The sequence below is a fragment of the Triticum aestivum genome, chromosome 4B (assembly GCF_018294505.1).
Source record: "Triticum aestivum cultivar Chinese Spring chromosome 4B, IWGSC CS RefSeq v2.1, whole genome shotgun sequence".
Classification (NCBI taxonomy): domain Eukaryota; kingdom Viridiplantae; phylum Streptophyta; class Magnoliopsida; order Poales; family Poaceae; genus Triticum; species Triticum aestivum.
In genome coordinates, this window is record NC_057804.1 from 639,783,388 (window position 1) to 639,801,438 (window position 18,051).

General features: G+C 57.3%; 1 protein-coding gene across 1 annotated transcript; it reads right to left on the minus strand.

The window, feature by feature from the left end:
• Positions 1–778: 778 nt before the first annotated feature.
• On the minus strand, positions 779–3,761 carry LOC123093771 (transcription factor bHLH57). The gene is made up of 4 exons (XM_044515823.1): positions 3,403–3,761; positions 2,611–3,003; positions 2,142–2,519; positions 779–1,250 (listed from the first exon to the last, which is right to left on the minus strand). The coding sequence occupies exons 1-4, from the start codon at positions 3,442–3,444 to the stop codon at positions 1,161–1,163; spliced, it is 903 nt and encodes a 300-aa protein (XP_044371758.1). The 5' UTR covers positions 3,445–3,761; the 3' UTR covers positions 779–1,160.
• Positions 3,762–18,051: the final 14,290 nt, after the last annotated feature.

Here is an 18,051-nt window from a genome sequence, read left to right on the forward strand (position 1 = left end):
AGCCCCTGACCTCGCTGGACGAGGAGGCATGCCGGCGCTGGATGAGGTTCCTCGGCCACCTGCGCCTCGGCCCGCACCTCGACCGCGTCCAGTCGTGGCCACCACATGCTTGCCGCTGCGTCGACGGGGAGGGGCCTCCTGGGACTGCATCACATGCTGGTACTCCGCCAAGCCAGGAAACGCCGCCGCCTCGGAGTTCAGGTCCAGTCCCCCCGGCGCGGGCGGATCGACGAAAGTCGGGGCCTGTGGTGCACTCGGAGCACCCACGCGCGGAGGGAGGCCGGCAACCGCCGCGCTCAGAGCACCCAGGCCTCCAGTCGCCGCGCCCAGGGCACCCAGGCCTCCAGTCGCCGCGCCCAGGGCACCCACGCACGGAGAGAAGCCTCCAGCCACCGGAGCACTAAACGGAGCAGCACGCACACGAATCAGTGGGGAGTAGTTGCCGACCTGGGAGCCGTCACCAAAGAAGTCGTCCTCCTCGTCGGCGCCTTGGGAATCTTCGAAAAGGTTGAGCTGCAACCTCGAGTTCCTACCGGCCATGGTGGAGACCGGGTGGCGAGCGGAGGAGGCGAGCGGATCCGGGCGGCGCCGTACTGGATCTCGAAGGCGGCGTGCTGGATCGAAAGGATTGCGACGGGGCCGAGCTCGCGATGGAGGGCGGCGGCGGCGAGGGTTTGGGTGCGTGGTGGAATCGAGCTCGGGATGGGTCACGGGTGGAATCGATGGACTTGAAGGAGAAAAGGTGGTGGGTCCCACATAAAAAAAAGGTGACTTATAAGTTTTAAGTTGGAGTGGAGCAACTTATGACTTATAAGTTGGGGTGACTTATAAGTTGGGGCTGTTTGGCAAAATAAGTCATTTTTTACACTTTTGAACTTATAAGTTGGTGACTTATTTGAAACCAAACAGGGCCTTAAAGTACTACAGGCTAGCAGCAGTAGAGGTAGCATGCAGTCGTGGCCAGGGGCCCGCCGCGCCCTGACGCCATCGCCGTCGCGGCCTCCTCCGTGCTCATCAGCTCTGCCACTTTGACTTATCGTCGCCCACTACGTGTTGCAAGCCCATCTGCTCGCTCAGGCCCCTTGAACTACGGGGTAGTACATGTTAGCTTCGGCGTCCTCGTCGCCGCCCACTCGCCGTCCGGCCGGTGCGCGCCTCGGCTAGCAGCATGAGCCGGCGGCGTAGGCGAAGATCTGGTGCACCACCGTGGCCACCTCGTCCGCCGTCGACACCTCGCACCCGTCCTCCATCTGCACGGTCGTAGGCACACACGGCATTAGAAGCAATCGCAAAATTCACCGTAGAAAACCACCCTACACGTCGGGGAAACATGGCTCTGGCCACTGGGGATACGTACAAAGTTTGTTAGGCCTGGCATGCATGCATGCATGCATGTAGTCAGTGTATTTAATTAGGTTGTTTTGTTCGTTTGATCCATGACAAGAAGAAAAAGACACGAGACGAAAGCTGGGGCTTGTAACCACGTAGTTGTCCATTAAGCAGAGCTGTCTGTACGGTGTACCCGGCGGCGTCCATCGTATTCCAACGCTCCAGCTACATACTCCAACCTACACCATCTCTAACGGAAAAGTGTACGTACGTACGTACGAATGGCCACGGCCGATCTCGCTCGAAATCCCACGCCACGCTCCAGTCCATCCGCAAAAACGGCGAGTTCGCTTTCCGGATGCCGGTACCACACACGATGACACGACACATCATGCATCATGGAACCCAGACACATCTCTAGTGTAGTATTCAGTTGTCAATTTTGATTCTACTCCAGCTTTTTTATCCAACGAAAACCAAGACTCATTGACTGTACTCAGTAGAAGCAGCAACCAACTTCAATCTATTTTTGAATTAGATAGACATCTTTCACATTTCTAAGGGCGTGCGTTCAATTGTTGATCAAGCTATGGACCAAAAATAGGTAGCCTTGTGTCCTAGTAATCAAATGGTTAAGGCAACTATCGTCTGTAATGAGAACAAAATGGCGACTATTTGCGGCAGTGAAAGAAATGCAGTGAAGAACGAAAACGCTGGAGCAGGAAAGCAACGTAACGGGCGGCCGGTTAAAGTTAAGCAAAGTCAAGACGAGACGTTAAACCGGTGTAGCTTTGAGATGACTGATTAGCTACCTTAAGGTTGAAGCAGTAGACGACGGCGTCGTGGCCCACGGAGGTGACGGCGAGGTGCAGCACGGCCATGCGCAGGTTCTCCATGGCGGCCACGGCGCGCACGAGCCGCCCTGGCCACCGCCTCCCCGCGACGCGCAGCCGCACGTGGCCCCCCACCGCGGCCATCGCCTCCACGTCCACGCCGCTGCCGACGCCGCCGGCCTGGGAGAAGCTCGTGTACTGCGGCGACACGAACACGCCGTCCGACGCCGCTGTGGCCGCCGTCCCAACGGGCCCCTCGCCGCGCTGCGCCGCCGCCAACGCCTGCAGCGCCACCAGCTGCTGCTCCAGCTGCTTCACGTAGTCGATGGCTCCCCCCACCACCGTCGCTTGGTCACCCTAGGGCGCATTCATTGCAAAAGTATGTAAGACCGGGGAGGGTTCTTGCGGCGACAAATTAATCTCATTTGATGAGTGCGCCATGGCTTACTCGTGGGATGTAATCCGAGGGGATGAGGGCGCGGAGGGAGGCGAGGTGGTCGTTCATGAGGCGGCGGCGGTTGCGCTCGACGGCGATGTGCGTCATCCGCTGGCACTCGGCCTCCTCCGGCTTCTTGCGCTTCTCCGGCGGAGGCGCGCGCGGGCGCGCCCGCGGCCGCTTCCTCCGCTTCGCCGCCGGCGCCTCGACCACCGGGGGAACCGGCAGCTGCGTGACGCAGCTCTCGAGAAGGTCGACGTCGGACGCAGCCGGCCGGCACGCGGCGGCGCCGTAAGACTCCCGCTTCACCCCTGGTCCGCCGTCCCCCATGGCGGCGCCCTGGAGCAGCGCCAAGAAAGGCACCTGCGCCGCGCTGGCGCTTGCCGCCGCCTGGTCCGCCCAGCACTGATCCATGACCACCACCACCACCATGAGCCGGGAAGAAGAACCGGCAACAGCACAGGGAGGAAAGCAACACGTTAGCAAGAAGAAGCAACCGCGGCAACGCCATAAAAGAGACGCTACGACGAGGCATTGAATGGCGCGAGCGTGCGCGGACAGGGCTAGTTAGGCTAGCCATCACCAGGCAGGGCCATTGGAGCAGCACTAAACTAGAGTAAACGCACGCAGGAGAAGGGAAGGGAAGGGAAGGGAAGCTGTCATGCCGCAGCGAGCGCCGAGCGAGCAGTGGCAGTTAAGACGACGCTCGCTCCACACCAGAGACCTGGAATGGAAGCTGCGCGCGCGCACGCACGCTCAATTACTGAGGCGAATTGAAGGGGAGGACGGAGGTGCGGGGCTTACCAGGGAGGTGATGATGGGGCCTTGCAGCTGCATCCTCTCCATTACTGTTAGATGGAGTGTGTCTCCACACCAAACAGGGGTGGCAATAACTGCGCTAATGAGTAATGAGCCCCTGGGGCAGCGAGCGAGCAAGCAGGCAACAGCAGCTCCTTCTCCTCTCTCGCTGCTCCTCTTCCTTCTTCTCCAGTGTAAGTGGAGCAGCTCTACTGTTGCAATAAATATGGGCTCCCCTCCCTCCCTCTCCACTCTACAGCTAGTGCTACTTGTAGCAGCAGTGGCAAGGCAATGGCAAGGGAGGGCAACAACCTAAGATAGGGGACGGAGGAGTTGTCTCTTGTTGCATGTGTGGGGGTGAGAGGGAGAGATGGATGAAGCTGGTAGGCCATGGCAATGGCAGCAGGGATTAATTTGAAGCGATTGATCAGTGTAACAAGGTAATGAGTTATTGACGGTGCAGGCAGCGGCAGGGGACTGAGGAGGAAGGGAGTATGGACCGGGGGATTGGCGCGGGGGGTTTGTCCGGCCCGAGGACAGCGGCAGGCGACGGGTGGGGGCCGGCAGCTCCGCCCGCTTTGCGCCCCTGGGGTCGCCGCCGCCCACATCTCCTCTCTCTCCTGCTCCTTCCGTTCCTATGTTTTATTCGGGTGTATATTTTTGAACGGCCACATCAAGGGAAACCTACGGTCAAAATATAGCTTCCCCTGCTCACTAAGAGCATCTACAACAGCCGCGCTAAAGCGCCGCGCGCAAAAAACCTGTTAGCGCGCGCGCTGCGGCTGGTTTTGCGTGCCCGCCTGCGCTGGCTCCAGCAGCCGCGCTGAAATGCAGCGCGCGCGCCGCTCCAGCAGCGCGCTAAAATGCAGCGCGCGCGACTCGCCGGGCATTTTGCATATATGGATATTTTGGACAAAAATGAACATGTAAAATTTGACACAAACAAGTTGATGAATAAAAGTTGATGCCCACAAGTTCATCAAAATCATGCCCACAAGTTCATCCAACCAAGTTCAAATGCAAACTAAAAGTTCAAGACATGAAAGACACATCAAGCTTCATCTTCATCTTTCTCTTCTTCGTCTTCGTCCTCTTCCGAAGACGACTCTTCCGCCTCCGAAGATGAACCTTCCTCCCTATCCTCATCACGCACCGCATCACGCACCGCATCATGTGAAGTTCCGACGGTGTTGGCAAGATCTTCAACGGCATCTTCATGGGAATGTGTGTGAGAAGCCATGGCGGCCGGAGGTGCACCCATGGCGGCCGGAGGTGCACCCATGCCTCCCATGAGAGAAGCAAAACTCATGCCTCCCATGGCGGTCATAGCGTCGGAGGGTGCTCCAAAGCCACCCATGCCTCCCATGGCGGCCGGAGGTGCACCCATGCCTCCATGCCTCCAAAGCCACCAATGCCTCCCATGGCGCCGAGGCCACCCATGCCTCCCATGGCGCCGAGGCCACCCATGCCTCCCATGGCGACGAGGCCACCGCCTCCCATGGCGCCGAAGCCACCCATGCCTCCCATGGCGCCGAGGCCATCGCCACCCATTGCACGAACCAAGGCTCTTTTTCGGATCAAGACTTCTTGTTGGGCAAGATTGACATACTCCTTTTGCGCCGCATTGAGGTTAGATGTGTCCATGAAGAACAAGTGCTTCTCCCATTCCAACAACTTAGCTCGCTCCTCGTTGCTCACTTTCCTCTCCTCCAAAGTCACCTTTCTCTCCTCGGCCGCCACCCTTCTCTCCTCGGCCGCCAACCTCCTCTCCTCGGCCACGGCATCTTGGTTCCTTGCCATTTTCCTCACCTCATTCGCTTCGACACTTGCCTTCACAATAGCTTCCATAGCATTTTTGAGCTCATCATCTCCTTTCTTCTTCTTCTTTTCGGTTTTGTCTTTCTTGCACCCATCCGGTCGTTTTGGCTTCGAGTATGAAACCGAGTTGGGTGTGGGGCTTCTCTTGCCATCATCACTTGATACATCCTCCTCCTCCTCATCATCATTCATCTCAATTGCTCGCTTCCGTTTGTTGCTCAAATGCAAATCCTCCAAACCATCACACTTCTTCCATTTCTCATCATCCTTTAATACTTCATAGCAATGAGGCAAGGTAAAGATCCTGCCTTTCTTGATCTTCCCCTTCTTGGTTGTCCTTGTCTCTACTTTGAACAAGTTTTGTGCAATGTTGTACTACAAGAAAAACAAAACAAGTTAGCACTTCGGTCACCAAAAACAAGTATGATGAACATATATGAGATGCCACTTACTCGATCATCCTCATTTGTGCCACTTGGGTTAATCTTGTCCACCGACTTTTGCGCGGCCGCCCACTTTTGACAATCTGAGTTCATTGTCGACCATCGGGACCGAAGTGATCTCTCGGAGCGGTAAATTCCACTCTTGTTGTGAGCATTAAAGTGTTCTGTCATTCGCCCCCAATACGCGTCTCTACTTTGATCACCTCCAATGGATGGATCCTTCGACACATGCAAATAAGTGTTGCATAGTAACTTGTCATCGGTGGTGGAGTAATTGCCCGCTCTTCCTCTCGGCGCCTCGACAATTCCCTCACCCTCCTCGTCCACCTCAAACTCATGGTCTTCGAAATGGATGTCATTGGTTTGAGACCAATGCGAATTGTTGGACCCAACACCCATAGTGGACATGTATGCATCATTGTTGAGACTACAATTTTTTTGAACAATGCAAATAAGCTATCTATATGTAAAATGATGATGCATTGAACAAATAAGAAGAAAAAAATACTTGGAAATTTTTTCACCTTGGGGGGATTTCGTCGAACACGTGGTGCGCGTCGGCGGCCGGCTCAACGAGTGAGCTCGCCGGCGCTTCGGTAGCCGCCGCGGCCCTCGAACGCCCTGCAAGCTTTTTCCCCCTCGCCATGCCGGAGCCGTCCGCCGCCTTGTTCTTCTTCGCGGATGTTTTGCCCTTCTTCGCCCGCGCCGCATTGGGTACCTTCTTCGACGGCGCGGCGGCGGCACGGGATGGCGCCGGCGCGACGCCATCCGGCGCCGGCGCCGTAGTCATCCGCGGTGGCAAGAAGAGGCTGCGCGCGAGGCCGACGCTCGGCGGAGCTCCGGCGGTGGCGACGCCAGCGCTCGCCGTGCTAGGGTTTCCGGCGGCGGCGGCGGCGGCGGCGGGGGGGGGGGGTCGCGGATGTACAGCGGGGTGAGCGGGGCGCCGGTGTGCGCGTCCATGGCGGGGGGCAGGGCGCCGGCGCCGGCACGCGCGGGGCGTAGGACGAGGAGAGGGAGAGAGTGCGGGCGCGAGCGCTCGAGTGTGCCGCGCGCTGTAGCTGGCGCTCCAAATACACCGCGCGGATAAGTGTTTTTGACCGCGCGCCCAACCCGTTATCGCGCGCGCGCCGTTTTTTGCGCGCGCGCTGGAGCGAGCCGCCGCGTTGCGCGCGCGCTAAAAAGGCCTATTTTGCGGCGCGGCGCTAGTTTAGCGCGGCTGTTGGAGATGCTCTAACACAATAGCCACGCGCCTCAAACCAGTCACAGGGCAGGCCGGTCACTCATCGGTCAAAAAACGCGAACCACCCGGGCATCCTAAACCGGCCTCAGACGTCTGCGCTATCCGGCACTCCTACCACATACCCTAGTCAAACCGAGCTCTAATTTGAGACGAATATGAAGAGGCCCGAGAGCGCCCGGGCGCGTACGCCCACTATTGCCCATAATGACCCCACTCCTACCACATACCCTAGTCAAACTCAGTCCTTACTTGACCACTTCGTCTCCACCCAAATCCACTCCCTGCCCGCCATTTTCAATAGGGATTCCGACTGCATGGAGTGGGAGAAGCCTGCCTTGGGGGTTCAATGGCTTGTCGGTGCCCGACGAGGAGGAGCTAGCTAGCGCTCCGCATTGCCCTTCGTCGGGCGCGGCTGGACCGAGGTGGTAGCTCCTCTTTCGGGGCGTCGACGACGTGCTAGGTGGGCAGCTGCAGATGCACGGCACCCCACGCTTGTCCGACGCAGCTTTGCCGTCCCTGTCAGGCGGCACCCAGCATCGCCCGCACGTGCCCCTCAGGGCGCCGCTAGGTGTTGGTATCGGCGAAACCACAACCAGAGTCGGTGGGTCACACATACCACCTTACAAGGAAGCAGGCAGCGGAGGTGGCTGCCAGCCGCTCCAACAGTGGATCGAGTAGATCCGCGCCAGAGCCAACACCCCCCACCCCACCCACCTCCCTACCAGCGACAACGACGCAGCCCTGTGCATCGCCATCCATTGCTCTTTGCGGAGACGGGTGCCTGTATCGCTGCAAAAATGCCAAGGCACTATTCATGGCACTCAAGGAGTCGGAGCGGTTGGCGATGCAGCGGGTGACGACGGTGGAGAGAGCCGCATGGCTCTGGGAGGAGTAGACCCGCTGCTCGTCGCATGGTGGGTAGGGATGAAAATGGAGCGGAAATGGACGAAACTAGGTGCTAGCACATTTGTTTTCATATCTTTTTGCAGAAGTAGAAATGAGTACAGAAACCCCAAAAATGAATACGCATATACTACAGGAAATCGACATGGAGCGGATACAGACCGAATATGTTAGCAACTTAGGGTAGTATATAGTAGTACCCGACAATTCGTATAGGGTCTAGTCGACTACGCGTGTGGTAGTACAAGTTGGTTCCCAAATGATCCATTCTGCTCATTGTGTGTTGTTTTGTAGTTAGGCTACAAAGCAACCATAGGCCTGTTGTAGAAACGGAAATTCCATATTCACATAAATGAAAAGTTTCATTTCCACGTCTGTTCTTTTGCTATCGTGTGCAAGTCATCACACACGGTTGTTGTTTTGCTATCGTGTGCAATAATATGGTACATCAAACACACTGTTTCCAAAAACTGTCACATACAGTTACATATTAAAAGATGTGTGCAATGATAGATTACAATGCACACACATCTTTTGCACAAAACGTGTGCAGAAGTATGACAAACGTTCACATTTTCTTAAACCTTGTGCAATGTAGGTTACGTCACACACAACTACGTTTTTGAAATGTGTGTGATATTACGACATCACATACGCTTGTTTTCAGATGTTACATCGCACACAGTTTGATCAAATGATATGTGATACATGTGTTGTCTTATGCCCAATCTGCAGTAGTGCAAAAGCAACAACAAAGACTTAGAGCATCTCCAGCCGTTGCCCCCCCCAGGAGGCATAAAGATCGCCGCCTGGGGGCGAGCCGGCGGCAAAGTCGGCTCTGGGGGCGGTTGGGCACCCAGCCGTCGCCCCCAGGTCGCCTCCAGGCGCCGATGTCGGCCCATTATTCGGCACACTTTCATCGAAAAATGGTCCGATATCGGCGTGAGTCGGCCAATATTCGGCGCGGTTCGGCGTGAATTCTCCATAAATAAATTTTTGCCTCCATAGCTCATCACAGAAAATTAATAGAAATCAAATAATTCAACAACAAATAGTTCAATACAAATTATATAGTTCAACAAATAAAAACTCATATTTCATCACATGTCGTTCCCGGCGCGCCCTTGAGCCTCCATATGTGCTCCACCAGATTGTGTTGCAGTTGTTGATGCACCTGCGGGTCTCGGATCTCCTAACGCATATTGAGGTAGGTAGTCCAGGTTGCCGGCAGCTGGTGATCAACTTGGGTAAGAGGACCCTGCCTGTAATATGGTTCTGTGTCAAACACTCGCTCTTCCTGCTCGTTCGACATCCTTTGATGACACAGGCTCCTACGCTCCGAGCCAGCCACCATGGCCGCGCTCATGGTGACGGCGGACAAGTACGCCAACACTGACTCCGCCATGAAGATCCAGGTGGCACTAGATGAAGCCGGCAAGGCGAAGCCGGTTCCTCCCCCGAAGCCGGCAGCAGCATCACCAGAACAAAAAGCGCAAGGCCGACCAGCCGGCGCAACGTCACGACAACCAGCTCGTCACGGCCGCCGAGCCCGCGGCGGACCCGGCAGCGAAGCGCCGGCAGACCCACAAGATGGCGTGGCAACCCGCCATGAGTTTCAAAGAGATGCTCGACGCCCCACGCAAGCACCACAGCGGCGCAAGACCCTCCACGCACATCTTCGCAGTGCGCCATCACCAAGCGCATCATGAGGGGAGACGTTCCGCCTCCTCCGGCTCCGGCTCCAGCTCCAGGCGCAGGGACAGCCGCCTCTGCCTCCACGGCCACGTCCTGCCGGCGGCGCGATGCGGAACGACGCCTACCCGGACCAGAACGCGGCCTACGTCGTCTTCACCAGCCTCGGTGATGACAAGCGTAGCGAGCGCCTCCTTCGGCAGAAGGTGAACACCGTCATCCCGGCCAAGCCGGATTTCATGCACTGGTCGGATCGCCCGATCACCTGGACCCGGGAGGATCACCCGGCAGTCATGCCGAGTCCGGGTGGATACGCCCTCGTCCCCAACCCCACCATCGTCGTGCGGCGTACATGCAGGTTCTCCCGAGTCCTCATCGACGGCGGCAGCAGCATCAACATCCCCTACCGCGACACGATGACCAAACTCGGCCTCAAGGCCGAGGACCTAGAGCCAACCCAGACAGTCTTCCACGGCATCGTACCCGGCCTCTCCTGCTCGCCCATTGGCCGGGTCCGGCTCGATGTCCTGTTCGGCGACAACAGCCACTTCTGACGTGAACCGGTCTGGTTCGAGGTGGTGGCCTTGTCCAGCGCATATCATGCATTGCTGGGCCGGCCCGCGCTCGCCAAGTTCATGGCGGTTCCCCACTATGCGTACCTGAAGATGAAGATGCCGGGTCCCAAGGGCCTCATTACCGTCACCGGCGACTACCGCAAGTCTCTGGAGTGCGCCCGAGACGGCGCCAAGTTGGTCGAGTCGCTGGTCATTGCCGAGGAGGGGCGCCAGCTCGACCGGATCGTCGCCCTGGCCCACGAGGCCTCCGCTGCGTCGATCCCGACCCTGGACCCGGCCGACGAGGCCACCTTCAAGCCCTCCAAGGAGACCAATAAGGTGAATCTCAACCTGGAAGACCCCAGCTTCAGCAAGTACGTTGTCGTAGGCGCTCGCCTCGATAGCAAATAGGAAGGCGAGCTCGTCGACTTCCTCCGTGAGAACCGGGATATCTTTGCATGGACCCCCAAGGACATGTAGGGTATCCCGAGGAAGTACGTCGAGCACAAACTCCACGTCCGCAAGGATGCCAAGCCTGTCCGTCAACCCCTCCGTCGATTTTCCGAAGAGAAGAGAAGAACCATTGGTGAAGAGGTCGCCAAGCTTTTGGCGGCCGGCTTCATAATGGAAGTGTTTCACCCCGAGTGGCTGGCCAGTCCAGTCCTCGTCCTGAAGAAGAACAAGACCTCGCGCATGTGTATCGACTACACCAGCCTCAACAAGGCCTGTACCAAGGATCCGTTCGTTCTCCCGCGGATTGACCAAGTCATTGACTCGACCGCCGGGTGCGAGCTCCTGTCCTTCCTAGACGCTTACTCCGGCTATCACCAGATCAAGATGGACCCGGCCGATGCCCTGAAGACATCCTACATCACGCCCTTTGGGGCGTATTGCTACATCACCATGTCGTTCGGCTTGAAGAACGTCGGCGCCACCTTCCAACGCTGCATGCAGAAATGCCTGCTACCGCAACTCGGCCGTAACATCCACGTGTACGTGGACGATATCGTGGTGAAGACCAAGCAGCACCTCACGCTCCTCGACGATTTGAAGGAAACATTCGCCAACCTCTACGAATACAAGGTCAAGCTCAACCCGGGAAAGTGCGTTTTCGGTGTCCCGGTCGGAAAGCTGCTCGGCTTCCTCGTCTCGGAACGCGGCATTGAGGCGAACCTGGAGAAGATCAAGGCCATCGAGCGCATGCGCAAGCCAGCTCGGCTGCGCGATGTCCATAAGTTCACCGGATGCTTGGCCTCGGTCAGCCGGTTTCTAAGCCGGCTGGGCGAGAGGGCGCTACCCCTGTACCAGCTGATGAAGAAGACAAGCCCGTTCGAGTGGAACAGCAAGGCGGGCGAGGCCTTCCAAGACCTCAAGCGCATGCTCTCCACCGCACTAGTCCTGGCCGCACCGACCGAGAAGGAGCCGTTGTTGCTCTACATAGTCGTGACCTCGCGGGCGGTCAGCACGGTGCTGGTGGTCGAGCGACCAGAGAAGGGCAAGATCCAGGCCGTCCAGCACCCGGTCTACTACCTGAGCGAGGTGCTCTCCACCTCCAAGCAGAACTACCCACACTACCATAAGATGTGTTACGGCGTGTACCTCACCGCCAAGAAGCTGAAGCAGTACTTTCAAGAGAATGTCGTCACCGTCGTCAGCACGACGCCTATCGGAGAAATCATCGGGTGCCGGGACGCCTATGGCTGCGTCGCCAAATGGGCGATCCAGCTAGCCGGCCACACCATCCTCTACGAGCCCCGCACCATGATCAAGTCTCAGGCCCTGGCCGATTTCCTCGTTGACTGGACTGAGACCCAGTACTTACCACCGCCTCCAGACTCGACGCATTGGCGCATGCACTTCGACGGGTCCAAGATGCGACTCGGCTTAGGGGCCGGCATCGTACTATCATCTCCAAAGGGCGACCGGCTCCGCTACGCGCTCGAGATCTACTTTGCTGCCTCCAACAACGTCGCCGAATATGAAGCCCTTGTGCACGGCCTCCGGCTTGCCAAGGAACTCGGCATCCGGCGCATCCTGTGCTACGGCGACTCGGACCTGGTGGTGCAGCAGTGCTCCGGCGAGTGGGACGCCCGCGACTCCAACATGGCAAGCTACCACTTCCTCGTCCAGAAGCTGTCTGGATCCTTCGAGGGTTGCGAGTTCCTCCATGTCTCGTGCGTGGAGAACGAGGTAGCCGACACGCTTGCCAAGATTGCCTCGTCATGTCAAGCCATCGCGTCCGGCGTTTCCCTCGAGCACCTGCGCAAGCCATCCGTCAAGCCATCATCAGACTTCGAGTCCATCCACATTCCAGAAGACCCGGCCGCACCACAAGCCGGCCCGGGGGCTGCTGAACCCGGCCCGGGGGCTGCTCAGCTCAACCCGGCCACCGTCACCCTAGACCCAGCCATCACCGTCCCCAACCCGGGGGCTGCTCAACCCGGCCCAGGGGCTGCAGACTCGGAACCCACCCTGGTGGCCGTCTTCGCCATGGTCGCGGCCCCATCTTGGGCCCTGCCGATATCAGAATTTCTGGAGAACGGGGTTCTCCCCATGGACGATACTGAAGCTCGGCAAGTTCAGCGCCGGGTGTTCGCCTACAGCATCATCAACAACGAGCTTGTCAAGCGCAGCTCTACTGGCGTGTTCCAGCGTTGCGTTGAGCGGGATTGCGGCATCGACATCCTCCTCGACATTCACCAGGGCGAGTGCGGGCACCACGCCGCATCGTGATCCCTGGTGGCCAAGGCGTTCCGCCACGGTTTTTACTGGCCAACGGCCCTCGAAGACGTCGAGTCACTCGTCCTCAAGTGCGAGGGGTGCCAACGCTTCAGCAAACGCAGCCACCAGCCGGCGTCAGCACTCCGCACCATACCGATCGCCTGGCCCTTTGCGGTCTGGGGACTCGACATGGTGGGACCCTTCAAAACCGCTCGAGGCGGCATCACGCACTTGCTGGTGGCAGTGGACAAATTCACCAAGTGGATCGAGGCAAGACCAATCAAGAAACTGGACGGGCCAACAGCCGTCCGGTTCATCAAGGACATAGCGGTGCGCTACGACATGCCGAACAACATCATCACCGACAACGGCACCAACTTCGCCAAGGGCGCGCTCGAGCAATACTGCTCCGTCTCCGGCATCCACCTCGACCTGGCCTCCGTGGCACATCCGTAGTCCAACGGGCAGGTCGAGCGGGCCAACGGACTCATCCTGTCTGGCATCAAGCCACGACTCATCGAGCCACTCATCCGCTCACCCGGCAGTTGGCTTGACGAGTTGCCATCAGTTCTCTGGAGTCTGCGCACCACACCGAACCGGTCGACCGGGTTCACCCCGTTCTTCCTCGTTTATGGAGCGGAAGTCGTCATCCCAACCGACGTCGAGTTCGACTCGCCGCACGTCGCGATGTACACCGAAGCCGAAGCCAGAGAGGCACGCGAAGACGGCGTTGACCTGCTCAAAGAAGCATGCCTTCTGGCACTTAGCCGTTCAGCTATCTACCAGCAAGGCCCGAGGCACTACCACAGCAAGAAGATCAAACCTCTCGCATTCCGCGAAGGTGACCTCGTCCTCCGACTCATCCAAGAGAAGGCAGGACAGCACAAGTTGTCCTCTCCATGGGAGGGCCCATTCATCGTGAGCAGGGCCTTGCGCGATTGCAACGCCTACTACCTCATCAACGCACGCAATTCAAAGAAGCGCAAGAAGGACACCGCCGGCGAAGAAACGACCTGGCCATGGTACGCGGAACTCCTTCACCCGTTTTACAGTTAGCCGCACAGTGTATGTATCGTCGCCTTTTGTAAACGTATGAAACTATGGGGTCCCCGAACGAGACTTGGGGGCTGCCTTTTGCCGACCAATTTATTGTGTACCTATATTTTTTAATCATTTTACAACTGAACCCGACCGCCGGTTCGACTCGCTCGACCTGGGGGCTCGGGGGCAGGCCGGCTCGGTCGCCACCCCGCCGCTTTACTTGGTGATTCCTGATAAAGTTAGGTTGCCACGGTCCCCCACTTCGCCCTAAAAACCACAGATCCAGCTTTGGCTGTCGGCGGGCAAGCACAACGGGCCAAAGCTCCTCTATGGTTCATAACTAATTCAAAGGCCGCCGGGTCGATCAACCCGGCCCGTCGCTCATCAACTAAGTTAGCCGCATGACCGGCTGCTCACCAACCGGCCAAGCCGGATTGTCGCCAGCCGGCCCAGTGGGTGTTTCGCTCGCGCTCAACGCTTCTAAGGACCCAAGTCCTGTGCGCCCCTCTCAAAGAATCGAACTCCTTGTCATGGACCGGAGCCTCGGCCGTCTGACTCGCGGGGGGGGGGGGGAGGTTTGAGAGAGGAAAAGCGTATGAAATCGGTTCGAAAAAGCAGAAGGTAAAGAGCAAACAAGCACTCACGACATTTACACACAAATATTTAAAGCAAAGGCCCACGGCCCGAGTTCATTACACCCTAAAAACCCCCAATGGGTGGGTGGACCTGCTACTTAACAGTTTTCTACACAAAGTTTCTCAGGCATCCCCAGCGGCGTGTCGCGACGTTGACGGCTCTCCACTGCCGGCCTCCGGGTCCGGCGAGGCACCAGTGTCCTCTTCGGCATCCGCGTCGCCGTAGATACCCGTCTCCTCCGAGCTCCCCTCCGGATCGCGAAGAAGCAAGCCATAGTCGTCGCCATCCACGACCCCGCCATCTTCTATCCGCTCCGGATGGAACTCATCGTGGAAGGCGAACTCGGCGATGTAGCTGGCCCGGGAGGCGATCCGGCCGGCTTGCTCCTGCAGCAACTGCTCCGAGCCGGCGCGCTGGCCCATCAGCATCTAGTTGAGGATCCGGATGCCAAGACAGCGCGATCCAGAGCGCCATCTCAGCACCGGCGCGAGCGGCGGAAACGCTCCACTGGCCAAGACGGTCCGGACCCGCCTCCAACCAACACGCCAGGCGCGAGAAGCTCCGCGGATGGACGGAGTCCGGCCACAGGGCCATCGTCATCGCGGTGCCGGCCCGGGACAACTGCTCCATCTGCGTCCCCAGGACCCGCAGGCGGGCCTCAGCAGCGGCGATGATCTCCAGGAAGGTCCAGGCCATCAACGGATCCGTCCCAGACCCAACAACGCCAGTCGGGTCACGCTGATAACGGACGGCTTCCTCCACTAGCCGCTGCATCTCCGGGAAGGCCCCTGTCGCAAAAGAAGAAGCAAGTTAGAAGAACATCAAGGAAGAAAGGACCGGGTCCCGACCCGGCAAACTACAAGAAGCAGCACTTACTGGAGAAGGATTCTTCCAGGTGTTGCGCCTCGAGCAACATACCACACCGCTCCCGCTCCATGATGTGGTCACGCTCCCCGAGCGCCTTCTCTAGGTTGGCCACCTTAGCAAGGGCCGCCTTCATCTCGGAGTCCTTGTCTTCGACCGCCTTCTCGGTCGCCTCGTGGCGGCGAGTCTCGTCCTGACGGGCCTCCTCAGCCGCAGTGGCCTGCTCCCGCAGGCGATCCACCTCGGCCTGGAGCCGGCCCTTTTCGTCAGCCAGCTGGCCCCGCTGCTAGTCCGCCTCGACCAGGGCCTGCTGCGTCTCCACCACCTTGGCGGCCTCCGCCTTAAGGAGATCCACCTCGGTCTCGAGGCGGCTCTTGTGACCCGCCAGCTGCTCATGCAGCCGGTTGGCCTCATTAAGAAAGCGCCGGGCCGCGGCCGCCTCCGCCCTCGCCTGCGTCGCCTCGACGCCAAGACGGCCGGTATCGGTAACAAGCCGGTTGTAATGATGACCGGACCGGAGCAGCCGGGTCCGCCAAGACAGCACCTCGGCTGCAAAGAAGAAGAATTCAGGAGAAGAAAAAAAAGACAAGACTTAAGATTTGGCCCAACTGTTACATAGTTGGCCCGAATCTCGGGGGCTACACTCAGTGGGTGCGTTAGCGCGCCCACACTAGAAAAGAGCACAAGAGTACCTGTGGCGACGCGAAGCTCCTCCTCCTTGGCAGAAAGTTGCTCCTTGAGCTCCCGATGCTTGCCGAGTAGCCGGTTGAAGGCGGCAACCCGAAAGGCGTCAACATGCTGAAAAAAGACAGAAGTCAGAACAAGGCCAACGCTCTTAAGATTCGAACCAACTACTACGTAGATGGCCCGAACCTCGGGGGCTACACCCAGTGGGTGCGCTGGCGCGCCCCCACAAATAAGAAATTGCAAGGAAACTAAAGAAAGAAGGCTTACCAGAACGGCGCGCTCCAGGTCGTGCGTCCGCTCCACCTCGGCCTGGGCGAAGGCCTCAAGCCGCTCCGTCCGGCCTCGCATGCGGCGATTGACGGCTGAAGGAAATATGCCCTAGAGGCAATAATAAAGTTATTATTTATTTCCTTATATCATGATAAATGTTCATTATTCATGCTAGAATTGTATTAATCGGAAACATAATACATGTGTGAATACATAAACAAACAGAGTGTCACTAGTATGCCTCTACTTGATTAGCTCGTTAATCAAAGATGGTTATGTTTCCTAACCATAGACATCAGTAGTCATTTGATTAACGGGATCACATCATTAGGATAATGATGTGATTGACTTGACCCATTCCGTTAGCATAGCACTTGATCGTTTAGTATATTGCTATTGCTTTCTTCATGACTTATACATGTTCCTATGACTATGAGATTATGCAACTCCTATTACCAGAGGAACAATTTGTGTGCTACCAAACGTCACAACGTAACTGGGTGATTATAAAGGTGCTCTACAGGTGTCTCCAAAGGTACTTGTTGGGTTGGCGTATTTCAAGATTAGGATTTGTCACTCTGATTGTCGGAGAGGTATCTCTGGGCCCTCTCGGTAATGCACATCACTTAAGCCTTGCAAGCATTGTAACTAATGAGTTAGTTGCGAGATGATGTATTACGGAACGAGTAAAGAGACTTGCCGGTAACGAGATTGAACTAGGTATTGAGATACTGACGATCGAATTTCGGGCAAGTAACATACCGATGACAAAGGGAACAACGTATGTTGTTATGCGGTCTGACCTATGAAGATCTTCATAGAATATGTGGGAACCAATATGAGCATCTAGGTTCCGCTATTGGTTATTGACCGGAGACGTGTCTCGGTCATGTCTACATAGTTCTAGAACCTGTAGGGTCCGCACGCTTAACGTTACGATGACTATTATATTATGAGTTTATATGTTTTGATGTACTAAAGGTTGTTCGGAGTCCCGGATGTGATCACGGACATGATGAGGAGTCTCGAAATGGTCGAGACATGAAGATTGATATATTGGAAGCCTATGTTTCGATATCGGAAGTGTTCCAGGTGAAATCGGGATTTTACCGGAGTACCGGGAGGTTACCGGAACCCCCCGGGAGGTTAATGGGCCTTAGTGGGCCTTTACGTAGAAGAGGAGAGGCGGCTAGGGCTGGGCCGCGCACCCCTCCCCCCTAGTCCGAATAGGACAAGGAGTGGGGGGCGGCGCCCCCCCTTCCTTCCTCTCTCCCTCCTCTTTCCCCCTCCCAAGTCCTAATCCAACTAGGAAAGGGGGGAGTCCTACTCCCGGTGGGAGTAGGACTCCTCCCGGCGCGCCTCTCCCCTTGGACGGCCGCACCCCCCCTTGCTCCTTTATATACGGGGGCAGGGGGCACCCTAGACACACAACAATTGATCATTTGATCTTTTAGCCGTGGGCGGTGCCCCCCTCCACCATAGTCCACCTCGATAATACTGTAGCGGTGCTTAGGCGAAGCCCTGCGTCGGTAGAACATCATCATCGTCACCACGCCGTCGTGCTGATGAAACTCTCCCTCAACACTCGGCTGGATCGGAGTTCGAGGGACGTCATCGGGCTGAACGTGTGCTGAACTCGGAGGTGCCATACGTTCGGTACTTGATCGGTCGGATCGTGAAGACGTACGACTACATCAACCGCGTTGTGCTAATGCTTACGCTTACGGTCTACAAGGGTATGTAGACAACACTCTCCCCTCTCGTTGCTATGCATCACCATGATCTT